The sequence below is a fragment of the Meles meles genome, chromosome 7 (assembly GCF_922984935.1).
Source record: "Meles meles chromosome 7, mMelMel3.1 paternal haplotype, whole genome shotgun sequence".
NCBI lineage: Eukaryota > Metazoa > Chordata > Mammalia > Carnivora > Mustelidae > Meles > Meles meles.
In genome coordinates this window covers 70,013,045-70,031,218 of record NC_060072.1, presented here as the reverse complement: position 1 = coordinate 70,031,218, position 18,174 = coordinate 70,013,045, and the positions used below count along the sequence as shown (strand labels likewise).

At 39.0% G+C, this 18,174-nt stretch overlaps 1 protein-coding gene across 1 annotated transcript in view; it reads left to right on the top strand.

Moving 5' to 3' along the window:
• IRAG2 (inositol 1,4,5-triphosphate receptor associated 2) overlaps positions 1–18,174 on the top strand; it is a 70,456-nt gene that overhangs the window by 21,900 nt on the left and 30,382 nt on the right. Inside the window, exons 4-10 of the mRNA XM_046011532.1 lie at positions 397–511; positions 959–1,121; positions 8,459–8,520; positions 9,797–9,877; positions 10,857–10,950; positions 12,714–12,861; positions 13,900–13,981. Coding sequence (XP_045867488.1) covers positions 397–511; positions 959–1,121; positions 8,459–8,520; positions 9,797–9,877; positions 10,857–10,950; positions 12,714–12,861; positions 13,900–13,981 — 745 coding nt within the window. The remainder of the gene's footprint in view (positions 1–396; positions 512–958; positions 1,122–8,458; positions 8,521–9,796; positions 9,878–10,856; positions 10,951–12,713; positions 12,862–13,899; positions 13,982–18,174) is intronic.

Genomic DNA, 18,174 nt, shown 5'->3' with positions numbered 1-18,174 from the left:
TGAAACTGCTAGCTGACTATGATATGTAAATACTGCACCTGTCACAGTGACCTCATTTCCGTACCATCTTCTAAGCACTTGGTGACTGATGCTAATTACTATGTTGAATGTAGCCAGTGGGAAACTGAATATCCCAGTGTAAAAGAGGAGACCAAATGCCCTGGTCTGTGAAGTGAGGGTACCGGGCCAACAGATCAATACAATTGCTTTGATTAAAGTTCCCTATTTGTTAAGCATGTATATATATATATGTAAATACTTTCACTTTTTTCTCTGAGCTCTGAGGAAGTGCTTTAAGTTTGAATTTGTCACAACTTCCCAGGGGTGACTCTCAGTTGAAATGTCACTGACAGCTTGTGGTTTGGATTTTTTTTTTTTTTTTTTTTTAAACTCCAGGCAGAATCAAAGAGAAGCGCTTGAACAAGTGCAAGAAGATGCTGTCAACCAGGAAGCTGTTGTTAGGAAGAAAGTCCAAGGAACCAGCCAATGGCCGGAGGACAGAGAGGAGCAGGTATGGTAGCCTGTGACTACTTTACATTCAAGGGGAAGTTTCCTCAGATGTTCTTGAAACCATGAAGTAAAAAATGGAGGAGGAACAGAAAAAAAAACCAAACACCGAACCCGAAGAGGAACTGTGAAGTTCAGTCCCCAGCGACCAGCAGTGAGCGGAGGAAGTACAGGGGGAGTTGTAAAAGAGGCGGTGTCAACAGCCTGCTGAGGAAAGAGGCATCTTTGCAGAAAGAGGCAACTTGACATATCAGGACTTTTACCGCTGTAGAGATAGCTCCGGTATACAAAGCCCATGCAAACACAGAATTGCAGAAGTTCAGTAGAGGCTTATCACTTCCCTGAGAAGAAAAGCACATTTTCAGTTTCGTGTGCATAATACCAGGGGACGCTCAATTGCTTTCTTTCCCTGCCACCCTGCTAAAATCCAGTATTAACCGTATGTGTCCAGGTTGAGGATCGAGATCCGGCAGCCCACTCAGCCGGTGACAAAGCGAAGTCTTTGCTGCATGAATTAGAGGAAGCAATCTTGGAACAACGGAATCTCCAGGCTATAAATACCGAGTTGGTGAACACTTGCCAGACACTTGAGCAGAAGACAGGAAAACTGAAAAGTGAGTAGCAAATATGTGTTATGTCCCAATTCAGTCCACTCGGAGGTGGGGCAAAAAGACTACAGCCATTTTTGTAGATGACAGCTGCTGTGTTAATACCCACATTTATGACAATAAAATGGTTCCAGAAAGCAGTATCGTGGGCTTCCAGAAAGGCTTGCCTAGTGTCCAAGTAGGCTGCTTTAACGGCTAACTTTCCCTTTCATTTTTTTTTTTTATTATGAGCTGGATTTGTCTATGACTGTTACTTCTTTAAAAACTAAAGTTCTCAATATCTATAAAAGTAAACAAGGAAGGAAAAAATCTTACATGCGTGGGATATTTGAACTCGCAAATGGCTTACCTATCTTACCCTGATTTTATTAGCTAGCTTGTGCCCATTGTATGGTAGAAAAGGACCTGCCCCCCTATTTTCTTTTACATAGTAATTTTAGGGGTGGGCAAAATACTTACAAATTCAGTGTATCAAATATTAAATATGTGAAAACCCTTTTTGAAGTTTAATGTGCTCTTTACATATATATTTTGCTTTAAAAATTGGAATATTGGTCATTTTTCTGTATTACCTGAAAGTAAGTGTTTACTAAGGATTTAGGTGAAAAGACAATTGTCAAATGACAGATGTCAGATTACTCAGAAATGAATTCTATTCTGGAAACATAATTTGGTCAAAATAAAGCTTGCTTATTTGACCATTTATCAGGCAATTATTTTATTCGGCCAGCTTCTTGTTCTAGCTGTCCTCGATGATCTTCTTAGACAAAATTATGATTTGGGTAACAAACAAATGAATTATCAGCTTAAGCTAAGCTAGAGAAGGAGATTTTCAGACCTGGGTTTGTTTGGGATTTATTGTACTGCTATCTGAGAATGCTGTTTAAAAGTTTAAATGACTTGGCTAGTTCTAATGTCCTAGTAATTATTCAATAATTTTAAGTACCAGTTTATTCTGTCAGTGTAAGGCTTTAAATTACATAATCTATACATTATTTTATGATTGCTCAGAGGGCACTGGAGAAGATTCCCTTGTGATCAGAAGTGTTCTTGTTGAGACACGAATAATAAGGCATTGCAGATTTGGTTTATGGTATGTTTGCTTTAGACACTGTTTCTAGAGGACGAATTTTTGGGGTTCAGTTATATTTATCTTTGATTAAGTCAACATTATACCCCATAGTTTATAAAACTAAGAATTTATCTCCTCCTACTACTCCCCCCAACCCCACCCTCGCCTTTGATTTCCTTTCAATACCTTCTTGGAAGAGTCAACTTTTGTAACTTATCCCAAAGTATACATTCTTGATATAATTAAGTTGCTATTGTCTTCCCACTTCATTGGTCCAAATACTACCGAAAGCTATCCTGGGTTGTATGCATATATATATATTTTTTCCTGGCTGGATAAAGTAGAGTAGATGCCTCCTTTCTGTCTTGAGTTGCTCACAACCTGCCTGTTTTTTTTTTTTTGTTTGTTTGCTTGTTTGTTTTTTCTTTTACTTGTTTGTATCTTTTGCTGCCCATAGAAGGCATACACATCAGGATTTTGTTCTGAAGACCATTTGCTGACGAGGATTTTTCTAACAATGCCCTTAAAAATCAACCTTTGCAACAAGAGGGAAATTTAGGTGGCACATAATTTTTAAATGTTCTGCGGAGCAGATTTTCCAGATAGACTGTGCATAAATGTCAGTGAGGTAGGACAGTTATCACATAAACACATCCTGGCACATTGCACCGTTACCATGTCATCACACGCTGTTTGAGGTCTCTTTTTTTTTTTTTTTTTTAAATATTTTTTATTTATTTGACAGAGAGAAATCACAACTAGGCAGAGAGGCAGGCAGAGAGAGAGGAGGAAGCAGGCTCCCTGCAGAGCAGAGAGCCCGATGTGGGGCTCGATCCCAGGACCCTGGGATCATGACCTGAGCTGAAGGCAGAGGCTTTAACCCACTGAGCCACCCAGGCGCCCCATCACACGCTGTTTGAATTCTGAGTCAGAACATAAAAATACTTAAATCCACTTAGTTCTTCTGAAACTTTCTGGTTAGCTTACTACGTTTATTAAGTGTTTAAGGCAATGGCTTTTGGTCACATCTAAGAATGGTTCCTTAGCAAATTGGGTGGGGATTCAGTGATTGTGTCCAAGTGTTCAGGTCAATTACAGGGTTCATGAACTGGAACTAGAAAGTTGTTCGTGACATTTGATTAGAAATCTTGAACTTAATATTGAAAAAAGTAATGTCTAAGTTTTCAGGGGCTGCCAGGATTGGACTGATGTATGAGCTTATAAGTGAACACGCCAGCCTCCATGACATGTGCCCTTAGAACTGCTGGGTTTCTTGAATGGTTACTTACATATTTTCTTTGTTCTGCTCCTTACCTATGTATATATCTAAGAATCTTGTTAACAAAGGCAATCCTAGGTGTATAAATGGATATTTGTTTTGAAAAGGAAACCAAAAGTCTTCTTAGATCTAGGGCATTTATCCAACATATTAGAGTGAATCTAATGAAACACCGACCACTTGATCTAGTATAGACGATCACCTCTTTATAGTTCATCCTCTTTTTACCCTGTCCAACATGAAATCTTCATTGAGTTCCTGATTTAATAAACAAGGAAGGAACTGATTACCTTTAGAAACTATAAATATTTATATATATTTTATATATATATAATTTATAATTTATAAATATATATATTTTAGAAACTATAAATATTTCATTGAGTTCCTGATTTAATAAACAAGGAAGGAACTGATTACCTTTAGAAACTATAAATATTATATATAATATATATATAATATATTATATATATTTTAGAAACTATAAATATTTCCTTGGCAGGAGAGCCTGAGCAGCTCCTGTATATCATAACTCCTTATCTGAACCTAGTATCTTATCAACTTTAGAGAAGGCTTTCACCTAGATGATCTCTCTGGGAGCTGTCTTCTAACTTGCGGTCCTTAACATAGAGCGCTTGGAGTGTGGGACAGATAAGAGCCTCAGGGCTTTGAAGATGGCCATGCGTCTTGAGCAGTCAGTACACAAGAGGGACATGAGACAAGAAAGGGGGGGGGGTGAGGTGATTGAGGTACTTAAAGATAGGTGTTGGGTTGAGGACCAAAGGAACAACCCCAAATCAGATCTTGCACAGCAGCTCTGATGGGTTGGGGGCCTAAATTTTCCCAAATGTAGGAGGCAGAAATGGATGACATAATCTAGGAGGCTGTATAGCCTAATGATTAAGAGCGTGGTATTTGAACTTAAAAGAACCGATGTTCTGATTCTAAGTCAAAAGCGAAACTGGATAAAGTTAGGCAAATCTCTTTACCTCTCTGAGTGTCAGTATCCGCTTCCAGAAAACGCAGTAGTTAATTTATAAATAACAAATGCGAAACAATAGCTAGTGCTCGGGAGAGTCTGTTTGGCTAGAGCACGTTTCTGCTGCATGCGTTCTCATTGGCCTTTAGCCAGTGGGTAATGACCTGAGTGCAATATGGAAGCTGTATCATTTCATTCATGATTTTCCTAGGAATAGGGTCTGGCTTGGTGGGAGAACTAGAACCTTCAGCACGGAAGGAGAGAGTGTTTGGCTTGGCTGCTGACAAGCAGGAGGAGCCCTTTTAGCTTTATTCTAAAATTACAAACAAGTGTCTGCACCTGGGCGTCCTCCCCCAGAGAAGAGCCGCCCAGTCCTGTGGAGCTCTGGCTGGTGGCAGACGGTACTCCCCGCTGCGTTCACTTTAGCAATCCCACTCCCTGAGTTCCACATCCATCTGCATTTCCTTAGCATCCCACCAGCGCTGTGCCATTTAAATGTCACCAGAATCTCCACGCTTTTGTTGTTGTGCATTTCTGTTACCCTGTGAGGCTGCCTTTGGTCATTTTAAGAGGCACATCTCCATGATCCAAGTTCTCTTCTGAGGCACTAATAATTTATAATTTTGTTTGTTAGTGCTCTGGTTACATGTTGCATATACATTTTTGATGGTCTCTTCCTAACCTAAGTTCATCTCATAAACTCTGTTATTTTTGTTCTTGTCATTTTTTAAAAAACAAGTTGTTTTTTTTTTTAAATTAATGCATAGTTAATATATCACGAAATGTTCAGATCTTGTGTATTTTTTTAAGATTTTATTTATTTATTAGAGAAAGCAAAAGCAGGGGGGAGCGGGAGAGGGAGAAGCAGGCTCCTCACTGAGTAGGGATCCTGACACAGGGCTTTTTCTGGGACCCTGGGATCATGACCTGGGCTGAAGGCAGAGGCCTAACATACTGAGCCACCCAGGGACCACCTGAAGTGTATTGTTTACAAATGCGCATTGAAACACAGAACTGTAACCCCACAAAGTTCCCTTGTGTTACTTTCCAGTCACTGCCATTCCCCCACCTCTACCGCTATAAGGATCTACCTCTGATCTGATTTTTATCACCGATGGGTTAGTTTAGCTTCTAGAATTGAGATATAAAATATGTACTTTTGTGTTTTTGTCTTCTTTCCCTCATAATGTTTATCTTAATATGTTGTGTTTATTAGTGGCATGCCTTTTTCATGATAGAGTCATATTTCTTTGTATGAATGGTTCCACAGTTCGGTTATCTTTTCTCCCATTATTGGACATCTAAATTATTTGCAATTTGGGGTTGTTATGGAGCAAGTTGTTATGATCGTCTGCGTATGGGTATTTGTGTGGACATATGTTGTTCCCTAACTTGGGATAAAGATCTACGAGCAGAGTTGTTAGGGCATAGTGCAGCTGTAACTAAGAAACTGCCAGTTTTCCGTAGGGTCAGTAACATTTCACACTCCCACCAGCAGTGTGTGGGAGTTCCGGTTTCTCTACAGCATCAGTGCTTGGTGGTGTCAGTCTTTTCCATTTTTGTCACTCTTCTGGGTATCTTCTTGTGATTTTCATTTGTTGTGCCGACTGACTATTGTAAATCTTCTTTGTGAAATAGTTAAGTCTTTTTTTTTTTTTTAAGATTTTATTTATCTATGACAGAGATAGCAAGAGAGAGAACACAAGCACAGGGGAGCTGGAGAAGAAGTAGGAGGATCCATGCTAAACAGAGAGCCCGACAGGGGACTCGATTCTAGGACACTGGGATTATGACCTGAGGCGAAGGCAGGTGCTTAACAGCTGAGCCATCCAGGCCCCCCTGAAATATCTAAATCTTTTGCCCATTTTCAAATTGGGACATTTGTCCTTTTGTCATTGGTTGTATGATTTCTTTACATATTTTGGATACAAGTCCTTTGACAGATATATGTATTGTGAATTATTTTCTCCTGGTCTCTGATTTTCAGTGAAACTTAAATTTTTTTTAATACACAGTTTTATAGAACATAACACATCCATTGTGTTATAAAAGTTCACGTTCCATAAATGTCAACCATCATTGATAGCATTATTATTGCACTGATCCTAAAGTTTTAATTATCAACAGCCAATTAATTGTAGGGCCTTTGCCTGACAGTCTCATTGCATAGTCATTTGGACAGTTGTTTTATCTCAGCTTCCTTCAGAGGCAGTGTATCCAAGACACCCGGTCCCATCCTCTATCGCAGAAGGCAACAGCGGGGGATATAGTGGCCATTGTTTCATTTGTTTCCATGTAAAATCTAAATGTCCTAGAGACATGGCAGGTCCAACTCCAAACACATAAAAAAGAATGCAAAGGTGAATGCAAATTAGGCTCATAAGGCAATGTATTTTGCCTCATGGAACATATGGAAATAGTTGCTACACGTTGCACAAAACATCTGTTGAAATAAGGTTTACGATTTAAATGTTTTGAGATGGACTAGTCCTAAAACTCAAGATTGCCTGGTGGGAAAGCAGATGGGCAATTTAGATAGTCTTATACTAACTCATTATTTCTTCTGAAACACAAGCCTGTTTGGAAATCCACAGAGAGTGTCTTGGAGATACACAGCCTTCACAAACATGATGTTGGTCACTTCTGAAAGGTTTGGTTGCTGCTGCTTAGATGTAGGTCGGGAGAAGGATTTATTTAATACAGTTAAAAGAGAGAATTTTCTAAAACGGAATCTTTACTAGAGTTTTAAGTATTAAAAATTAATTACTTAAATATGTTAGAAATTGTGAAAGAAGTATTTTCCTCCTAGTGGGCTTAGTAACACTATGTGAAGCATAATTGTGAAATAAGTTATTTTTTAAAAAAACATTCTTACAAAATAGAATTTTACATAGTAATTTTCAATATAATTGAAGCTTTTTAAGCCTTTTTCCTTAGAAAAAAATTTTGTTAGATTATGCACTTTTCACATATATTAGTATTATTTTAATGGCTCAGAATTTCTTCAGTCTATTGAGATAGAAAACTGTATGTTTTGGACACCAGAGTATTTGCTGTTAATTTTCCTTGCTGTTAGTGTTAAAAAAAAAAAATGGTAGGCTATTAATATGTCTCCATCTAGCAGAGCTTCCTACCCTCATGTAATTTTTGTTTTTAATCATCTGTGGGTTGAGAAGGCCGTCAGAGCTTGTGAGAATCATGTATAAATTCAGAGCCTACTGTACGAGTGGAAGTGTGAGGAATTGCCACAGGAATAAAGGCCGTGAATACCAACATCTATTTTGGTGCACAAGATTTGGGCCTATTTTCTGGTTCTTGTCTATATTTTAAGGAGTGTAGATTGTCAGGTAAGTGATATGTACCTGTGTACCTCAAAAAGTTAAAAAGTTTTTTTTTTCCTCATTTCTGTTACTCCAGAGATGAAAAATTGGAAGTTACTGGGAGGCAGATTTCAGTGAAGTAGAAAGACAAACGTTTTTAATTTCATGAAAAAGTATACTGAATTGAGCCTCATCCTGTGAGTCTGATCCCAGCATGACTAACCAGTTATCATTGAAATCCTCTGGACAACAGTGTTCTTGTCATCTCAGACCGACCCATAATATTCTGGGATCACAGGGCTCTGATTCTAGGGGTTGCCATCCCTCACTTGCAGCTCATGCAGAGGCTTCTGGGAGAGAGGATTTCTACATTCTAGGCAGTTGGACTGAATGACCTCTAAGGTGTATTACTGTGTTAAGGTGGAATCGTTCTGACTTCTAGAGGACATCTCTCGCATCTGTGGAGGGGAATTTGGAATGCCCAGCGGGGATCGTGGGTTAGCTGCTCTAGCCTTTGTTCTGCTCTTCCATTCTCACCAGACATGAGTTGAGAACGCCATTCTCAGAAGTCACTGCTTTCTCTCTCCCTTCCTCAGACCCCAAATTTAAAGCTCTTAAAAGTTTATGAGAGGAACTGAGGGAAAATGGGGTTACAAATTGTCCTATTAAGCTCGTTATGAATTCTCTTTCTAGCAACAACTGAGTCACTGGGAAAGAAGTTAATTAAAGGACGCCTCCATGGCTTGTTATTTCAGGTAAAAAAAAAAAATCTTATGATATGTATGGAGAAGAGGTCCAATTTGCGTAAAGTTTTGAAGCTAATTTATAATAATCATTTTAATCATAAAATTAAATAACCAATTTATCAGAAAATGCTCTGGTGGACTTTGTTCTCTTCTTCACTGTGAAAGAGCGGGGATCTCATTAGTGAATGGCTCCTAATAACATCTTTCAGAGAGAAAGTGTTTCAGAATTTACTGTACCTATTAGCAAAGGGCCAGTGTTTTAGTCTTAGGCACATCCTTTCTCTTGAATGCGTACTGTTAGATGGGCTGGGATGGTTCCTGCATCTTTTTTCTCCTATTTATTTTTTTGATGTGTGTGTGTGTTTTAAAGAAGATTTTATTTATTTGAGAGAGCACACAAGCAGGGGGAGTGGGAGAGGGAAAGGGATAAGCAGGCTCCCTGCTGAGCAAGGAGCTTGGCTCAGGGTTTGACCCTGGGATCATGACCTGAGCCAAAGGTAGACAGTTAACCAACTGAGCCACCCAGCGCCCCTCCTATTTGAATTAAACTTTTAACTCCTTCCTTTCTGGATATCTCAATATATCCATGGTAGAGTTCAATGTATTTCTTTCACTTATGCTACTTGGTGAATTTCTCCTTTTTGTTCATAAATGAGGAACATAAGGAACAGTAAGGTTGGCACTGGGGGCGGGGGCTGGAGAAGGGAAGAAAGAAGGGTGGTGTCTGCATGTATCTGTTCCCAAGGCATAATGCAGGCACATCTGTTTAAGTAGGAAAAAAAAAGAATTATGCATGTGGGAGATTAGGCCAGGCAGAGTGCCTAAAAGCCCCCTACAGTAAATTGAAGTGGAAAAAATCTCCACATCTAAATACGCTTTAATCTTACCAGGAACACCGATACAATTTTCTATAATGTAATTGTATTAGGTATGTTTCTGCCTCTTGGACTAAGGCCACAATTTGATTGCTATGAGATTCTCAGAGGCACCATTTTCACTACACTGACCTGTCTCCAGACAACCTTCTTTGGCCTCTGCCTGAAGATTTCAGTGACAAACCCATTGCCTTTCCTGTCCCCAAACTTTGACTTTCATTCCTAGAACAAGGGGGAAATGCAGTAAAGCTTTTACCATTACAAGCCTGTTTCCTTAAACCCTTGACAAAACTGGCCAATACCACCCTCCTCAGGTAGCATCATATCTTCTCTTAAGTGTAATATACTTTGTATCCTTGACGCTGTTGTCATTCTGCCTTTGAATATGCTCCACCATTTTCTCATGACAGAGCTGTTTAGATGAGGAATTTCCTCGTTGTGATCCCTTGTCCTGCACAGATGGAATTCAACAACCATTTCAAGAAAAACTGGTAAGTTGAAGCTTTTTGAAACAAGTGCCAGTTGTGAATCACTACTATGTCGAAAAGGAAAGCAAAACCCAGTGTGTATTAGTAACTGTCTTAGAACTCTAAGCCAGACCACTTTTGGGAGATTATGAGATGAAACAATGAATACCTACTCTTTTTTTTTTTTTTTTTTTACTTTTTTTTCTTTTGAGAGAGAGAGAACACAAGCAGGTGATGAGGGGCAGAGTGAGAGAGTCCTACGCAGACTCCAGGCCCAACACAGGGCTTGATTTCATGACCCTGAGACCATGACCTGAGCTAAAATCAAGAGTTGGACACTTAACCCACTGAACCAACTGAGCCACCCAGGCGTCCCTTCCTATTCTTCTTCCTTGTCACACACAGGCACAAAATGCCAGTAGATACTATGATACAGTGATACATTAAATTATTTGATTGTGGTATCATGAAGAAGTATTGTAAAACTAAGCTTACCCATCACCCATACCTTTATCCTCAAGACTTTTGCTTATATGACAGTGTTGATTATTGGGAATTGATACAATTCTGTTAAATTATCAAAGTAATTTTTTTTAAAATTTTATTTATTTATTTGACAGACAGAGATCACAAGTAGGCAGAGAGGCAGGCAGAGAGAGAGGAGGAAGCAGGCTCCCTGCTGAGCAGAGAGCCCGATGCGGGGTCCTATCCCAGGACCCTGGGATCATGACCTGAGCCAAAGGCAGAGGCTTTAACCCACTGAGCCACCCAGACGCCCCGCCAACTGTAATTTTTAATGAGAATTATACTTTACCCATAGGGTATAGCTTTCGATCAAAAGGTTGAAAGCTTTATTACTTGGGACATTTATTTTCTTCTTGACCTCTCTCACAGGGTTATTTAGACCAGTGATATTCTTTCTACCTTTGGAGATGAAGATAATAGATAATGAAATATGTTATACCCTTTAATAGATAATACTATTTAATTTTCTGTTCAGAAGCAGTGTTGCCATAAACGATATAGTGGTCAAGAAGCAAGACCACATCAGACACTCCTGACCTTCATCCGTACGAGCTGGTATGCACCTCCACTAGGTAAGCATGGATAGCCGCCCCCCTTCCACCCACCCTGTCAGGCATGGCTGATGGTGAGGTTCTTTTTGAAATGGAAAGTCATTAATCACAATTATATTTGTACAGGAAAAGTTGTTGAATATTCAAATATTTATCCTTGAATTCTCTCAGTCAACTTCTGTTGGAGCACCTACTCTGTGCAAGGCCCCATATTTCTGTATAATAAAGAATAAATCCTAAAATAGCTCCCAGATTATCAGGAAGGTTAGAATGGGCCCAGAGAAGTCCAAGAAGGCTTCATAGAAGAAATGAGAGTTGAAGCAGGCCTTAAAAGATGGGTTGCATTCGGAATTGCAAAAAGGGTGGAAAAAGTTTTAGCTGCGGAGGACAAAATGAAACAGAAGAATGCAAGAGCCTCAAGTGTTTGAAGAAGAATCGAAGCTGGACAAGTCTTGTTTAGAATGAGTTTGGTTGTGATACAGTAGAATATAAGTTTGGAGCAGGTTGTGGGTCAAATTGTGAGCTATGACTCAGTGTCAGGTCAAGGAGAATGGATTTCATCTTAGGAAATGCTCATGATAGTGACATCTCTCATCACAACCGAGATGTGGTTGAGAGCAAAAGTTAATGGCTGGTTCTGAAATGACCAAAAGACATGGGATGGTTTTCAAAATAAAGTTAAGAAGAAATAAAGAGCAAGTAGACTGATCTGTGGATCGTTTCAACTAGAGAAGGGAAAACAACTACCACGACTAGTGGAACGGCCACTTTGTATCAATCAATAGCATACGGCTTTACAGAAATATTTTACTCACACTAACCCAGGAATAATAACACAACCACAATCCGACAGTGCCTGCGTTGCCTGTTCTCTGCTCTTAATGTCACTATTACCTCATTTAATCCTCACCACATCCCTGCCAGAAGATGCTAATGTAAGATAAGACGGATAAGGAAACAGAGGAATATTGACTTAGTAATTTTCCTAAGATCACGTGTTACTTCACAAGCAAGTAAGCTGAGGCTCAGAGTGGCTTAGGTACGTATCCAAGAGCACACAACTAGTATGTGGCAGAACCAGGATTTGAACAAAAACTTTCTGATGGACTCCCAAGCCTCTGTTTTTTTCCTATTACTCTTTCCTATACTCAGAAAAAAACACCTAAGATGGTTTCCTCCAAAACACATGGTCTGTTACCCTATTTCCTTTGTTTCTAATGGGTCCCCATCACCATGTCTGACCATTTTCTCTTCAGGAGTTGGTAAAGCTGTTTCTGTCAGGGGCAAACAGTAAATCCTTCAGGCTCTGGCGGCTGTGTGATTTCTGCAGCAACTACTTGATATCACACATGCAGCCATGGAATGAATGAATGAATGAATGGGTGTGTCTGTGTTACAGGAGAACTTTATTTACAAAAACAGGCAGCTGGCTGTATTTTACCCTCTGGCTGCAGATTGTTGACCCCTCTAGCTGCTTTTAGGCAACTATTTTCTGCCCTTTCCCCACTCCGCCTAAAAAAAAAAAATGGCATTTTCACTTCATGTAACTAAGCATCAAAGAAGGGGAGGGCTAATAGAATTGAGTTGACTTCTGCTTTATGTATACGTACATACATATATATACACACATATATACACACACATATAATTTATATATATATAATTTATATATTATTACATATATTAACACATATATTTATTATATATAAAAAAAATATACGTGTATTTATTATCTAGTTTAAACCAGAAATAAATTTTTGGTTTTATTCTTGACTGTTCTGCAGATGTCTTGCATGTAGAGAGTCTCCCACCAATTCCAAGACTGGAATTGACACTTCTCTCAGGTGTAGCCAAAAGAATCCAGGTTTCATGTGCAAGACCCAACTATGGAGAATTAGAGGATGGAGCTTTGGATGTGACTAGAAGACGCAAGTAAGTTAAAAGAGCGGAATATACTTATTCACAGGTGGCCTCTTTTTATTGCCTAGACTTTTATTTTATTATTTTTATTAACATACAATGTATTACTTGCCCCAGGGGTATTGCCTAGACATTTAGTCAGTTAGACTTTTGTATCTGAGACCATCGTGTCTTTATTATGGAGTTCTTACAATGGAACTTCTGACTTTCTGAAAATTGGCAATTTTAAAACAAAGATACCTCTATAGTTTTCTTGAAGCGACTTTTCTTGTTCTTTGAATCCCCTGATGTCCATTCTAAAATGTAAAAGACAAGTTAGGCTAGCTGAATGTTTCCCAGGTTTTAGGAATCTACTATATACTGCTACGTTAACTTAGGTTGGTTTTGAGCATATTCCTTCTTCCTCAAGGCTGATGAGCCTCTGCAAATCCCTGCCCCCACACCGACCCTCTACCGAAGTTCATCTGTGCTCACCTTTCTGAGTATCCAGACTCAACTTCCTTAGGAAATGTTTCAGAATGTCAATGGAGTTTGTGTGCACTGTCCACTCCCATGAAATTTCCTTTCTGTATCAAGGGTGAGGAAGCAAGACTTTGAATTGCAAATTCTTTATTTTCATTTTTGGCTAGCTTCTCTATGGTTTGCAATCTCTCTCCGGTAGAGGTTGGTGCTCTTTCCTTATATCTTACTAAAACCATGAGCTAAATTAGAAATTTGGTTAAGTTCATAAAAGACTCAATCTCAAAAAACAGACTGAGGGTTGCTGGGGGCAGTGGGGATGGGATAGGGTGGTGGGGATATGGACACTGGGGAGGGTATGTGCTATGATGAGTACTGTGAAATGTGTAAATCTGGTGAGTCACAGACCTGTACCCCTGGGGATAAAAACACAGTATATGTTTATTAAAAAATTAAAAAATTTAAAAAATTAAAAAAAAACAACAAAAAAAGAAATTTGGTTAAGTTGGGACAGGGATGGGAAGCATTTGATATCTGCCAAAATTCTCGGTCTTTCTCTCTGTAATAAGGAACTTTGCTTTCTATTGTCAGGTGCCCAGGCCCTAAAGTTGGCCCCTACCTAGGATCAGATCTTTCCGGTTGCATCAGGATGAATGATGACCTAAGGATGGAAGTGAGCATTTGACCATATTTCTACTTTATTTTTAGTACTACTATTATCTGGTCATCTTCTGTGTGTGTGTGTGTGTGTGTGTGTGTGTGTGTGTGTATTTGAAGTATTATGGGCACTCTTACAGCAAGTATGAATCTTACACCACAAAACACAGATGCATGAGAAATGCCAACCTTTGATGGCAAGAAATTAAAATTCAGCCATTTGGGGGCTTTCTGTCCCTTCTGTAGTATAAACTCAAGGAAGCCAAAAGGAAATTTTTGGTGAAGTACACTGAAGATTTTGTTAAAGAGGCAGGCTGGTTTGGGACTTAAAATTCACTCATGACTCTAAAAAGTCTCAGGTCTTATTGTCTCTCTAAGAATTGAAGCCAAGCCTAGGTAATATTTGATGTTAGTACTTTGTAAAAAGTCACAAAGTAGGGCAATGCCCATAGAGTATTCATTGCTGCAGTCAGGTGCTAATCGTACTTCTCCACCTAAATAAAAAAATAAAATAAAAGAGTAACACTGAATAACATATCATTTAGGCAAACTCTCCAGATTATAGAGGTGTGTGTGGAGTGCCTCCCTCAGCCTACAATCTGAGCCTGGCCATAATTTTCTCAGTCAAACGGAGCCCACAGTTCTGTTTCAGGATATAATAACCCATCATTCTTCCTTTTTTTTTCATTGCTTAATTGAGATATAATTCACATATTAAACAATTGGATCAATTAAATGTTTTAAAATAAATTCACAGAATTACACAGTCATCACCAAAATTAATTTTAGAACATTTTGATTATCCTAAAATGAAGCCTCATGCTCATTGACAGTCTAACTCCATTCCACCCATCCCCAACCTCAGTCTGAGACAATCACTAATCTACTTTCTATCTCTTACACCTTTGCCTAGTCTGGATATCTCATATAAATGGAATAATATAATACGTAACCTCTTGTGACTGGCTTCATTCACTTGGTATAGTGTTTTCAAGGTTCCCCCATGTTGTAGCATGTATCAGTACTTCATTCCTTTTTATCATTGAATGGTATTCCAGTGTATGGATATACCACATTTTGTTGTATCCACCCATCAGTTGATGGGCACTTGGGTTGTTAACATTTTCTGGCTACATGAATGATGTTACTATGAATGTTAGTGTATAAGATTTTGTGTACACATATTGGTATTCATTTAGGTATATACCTAGGAGTAGAATTCCTACGTCATTTGGTAACTCTACCATTTTGAGGACCTGCAAAACAGATTTCCAAAGTGCTTACCCCATTTTACATTCCCACAAGCAATGTATGAGTATTCCAGTTTCTCTAAATCCTTGTCAACATTTGTCTGTTTTTGTTTTGTTTTGCTTTTTAGGATTTTATTTACTTATTTGACAGAGATCACAAGTAGGCAGAGAGGCAGGCAGAGAGAGAGAGGAGGAAGCAGGTTCCCTGCTGAGCAGAGAGCCCAATGCGGGGCTCCATCCCAGGACCCTGAGATCATGACCTGAGCCGAAGGCAGAGGCTTTAACCCACTGAGCCACCCAGGCACCCCTGTTTTTGTTTTTGTTTTTAAATTATAGCCATCTTAGCAGGTGTGAAGTAGTTTTTATGGTTTGGGTATGTTTTCCGTAATGACAAATGATGTTGAACATCTTTTTGTGTTCTTGTCAGCCACGTGTACATCTTTGGAGCTATGTCTACCCAGATCTTTACCCATTTAAAAAAATGGGGTCCTTTTTACTACTGAGTTATGTGAATTATTTTTATTATTTCTCTCAAGTGTGTGTATCTGACATTTTTCTGTTCCTTAATACCCATCCTATTGAGTAGCTAAGAAAAGGAAAGAAAAAGGAAATGAATCTATTTTGCTATTACTTAGCAGTTCTTGTAAAGTTAATAAAGGAAGTTGGACTAGGAAGCTTACAGGATGTTTGGTTATTAGTAATTCCCCTTTTATCTGGCACTGATTTCATCAACAACGAGGAAGAAACATGTATCAGTTGTGTACCTGGCACTTTGTATGAAAGCATGTCCACATGTTATTAATCTTCTCCACAACTTTGGTAGGTATTCTCTGCTTGTATAGATGAGACAACTGAAGTTCAGAGAGGTTAAATAACTTATCCAAGATCATTCAACTGGTAACTAACAAACATGGGATTCAAATTCAGGTTTGTCTCACTTCAAAGGATAAACCTTTCTCACAGCCCCTCTTAGAACAATGAATTTAGACTTTTCGATCATAATAATTACTCATAATTACCTTGGAAGTAGTTTTTTGGCTAAGAAATGTGCTATTTAAAAGGATCTCCTAATTCACTCTCATTAGGATATATGACAGATTTTATCTATGGCCTTGACACTATTAAGAAACAGGAGCTAACAGACCATAATAGAAACTCCTGTCAAACTTCCTTGGGGGAATGTATGTACCCTCTGAGGTTTTCATGCTGTCTTCTGTGTCATTCTTCCAGAGTCCCCAGGAACTAGTCTGTTGGCTGTACTTGGTGGCTGAAAGCACCACTTCTCACCATTCCCTTCCCAGGTGTCTGCTCTGCAGCCCGGCCACTGCAGGAGTCCCTCTTTCATGCCTGTCCCTTGAGCAGATCCTCACTTCCTCCCCCCTCAGACTCCCCACAGCCATCTCTAAACAAATAGAAAGTTCTCCTGAGAAAACCATTTTCTAAGTATTTTTGTTAATAAGTGCAGGGAATTAGAATGGAATATGAGCTAAAAATTATAAAAAACGTAATCTGTGGCTTACCCCAGTGACTCATAAATTACAGCATTTTCTTAATTCTTTGTCTTCAAACTACAGGGTTTTTGTCACCCTTGATAGCCTTCATAAGAAGCAGCTTGATTTGGTCTTCGAGCCCCTCTCTAATCTGGTCACAACATGCCTTTCCATCCTTTCCCATTGTTTTATGGTTGTCCCTGCAGGTCAGCGAAAGAGAGTAGCGTTTATCATCGGAATATACCACAAAAGCTTGCTTATACTGTTCTCTCTGCCCAGAACACATGTACTTCTCCGTTTCTCAAACTCTATGTGACCGTTGAGGCCCGTTTCAAAACTAGCTCTTCCATAAAACCTTGTCGTGGTAGCAAAAAATGTTTACAGTGAAGCATCTTCTGTCCTTCTGGACTAGAGGTAGAAATCAGAATAATTAGAAGCTGAGAGATGATGAGGTTTTTCCCTGTTTCTACCTCTGTGTAACTGTGGAGAAGTCCTGTCTCTCAGGCCTGTTTCCCCCTTTCTCAACTATCCCACTCAGGGAAAAAAATGAGTTTGCCTCCTTCTTTTAGACCCCAGTAACTCTTTGTCCTCCTTGTCACCTATATATGCTGGTTGCATTGTAATTCCTTGTTTTCTTGTATTTATTCTGTAGTAGATCAGAAGCCTGGTGGAGAGTGCCTTTGTCTGGCCATTAACAATATGCATCTGGCACTTGGCATCAATTTGGTGTATGGTAGCTGCCTGTTAATACCAAACGCCTGTTGACATACTTATTCTTGTGCTCCCTCCAGGGCCTATTTAAAACATCAAGATTGAGCACTCAGGGACATTGTTGAGTTGACAACCTTGCTCCATTGTTTTCTGCCTCCTTTCTTAGGACTGGCATTCTTGAGAACTGCAGATTTCTTTTTTATTTGTCTCCCATATTCATCGAAGAAGCTGCATTCTAGCATCCTTTTCAGAAAGCACAGGGTGGGGTAAAAGTGACTATCTATATTCTGAAGAGGATCTTTTTGAGTGAGCCAAGGACTCTAATAAGATTATTGTCTCAAGAAGAACATTTCATAATAAAAAAAAATATTGGGGGCTCAGTTTGGGACATTCTTGGGAAATACAAAGTTCCTTTATTGACCAAGAAAATTCATATTGTAATGTAGAGAGAAAAGAGGAAAATTATTCCAATCCTTGTCTTTTAGAGATTCAGACTGAAATGTTTGATATCCGGGATTTGCGTCAAAACAATGAGGGGGTGGTTTTAGTGGGTGACAGACTAGATTGGCCACAGGTTAGTAATAGCTGAATCTGCAGAATAGGTACACAAGGGTTACTTATTCTGTTCTGTTACTTTTGTATTTATTTAAAAGCTTTCCCACTAGTGACTTAGAACTTTTAGCCCATAGCATAGGTTTTAGAATCAAGCAGGCCCGAATTTAAGACTGGCGCCGTTCCTTATTAGCTGTGTAAACTTG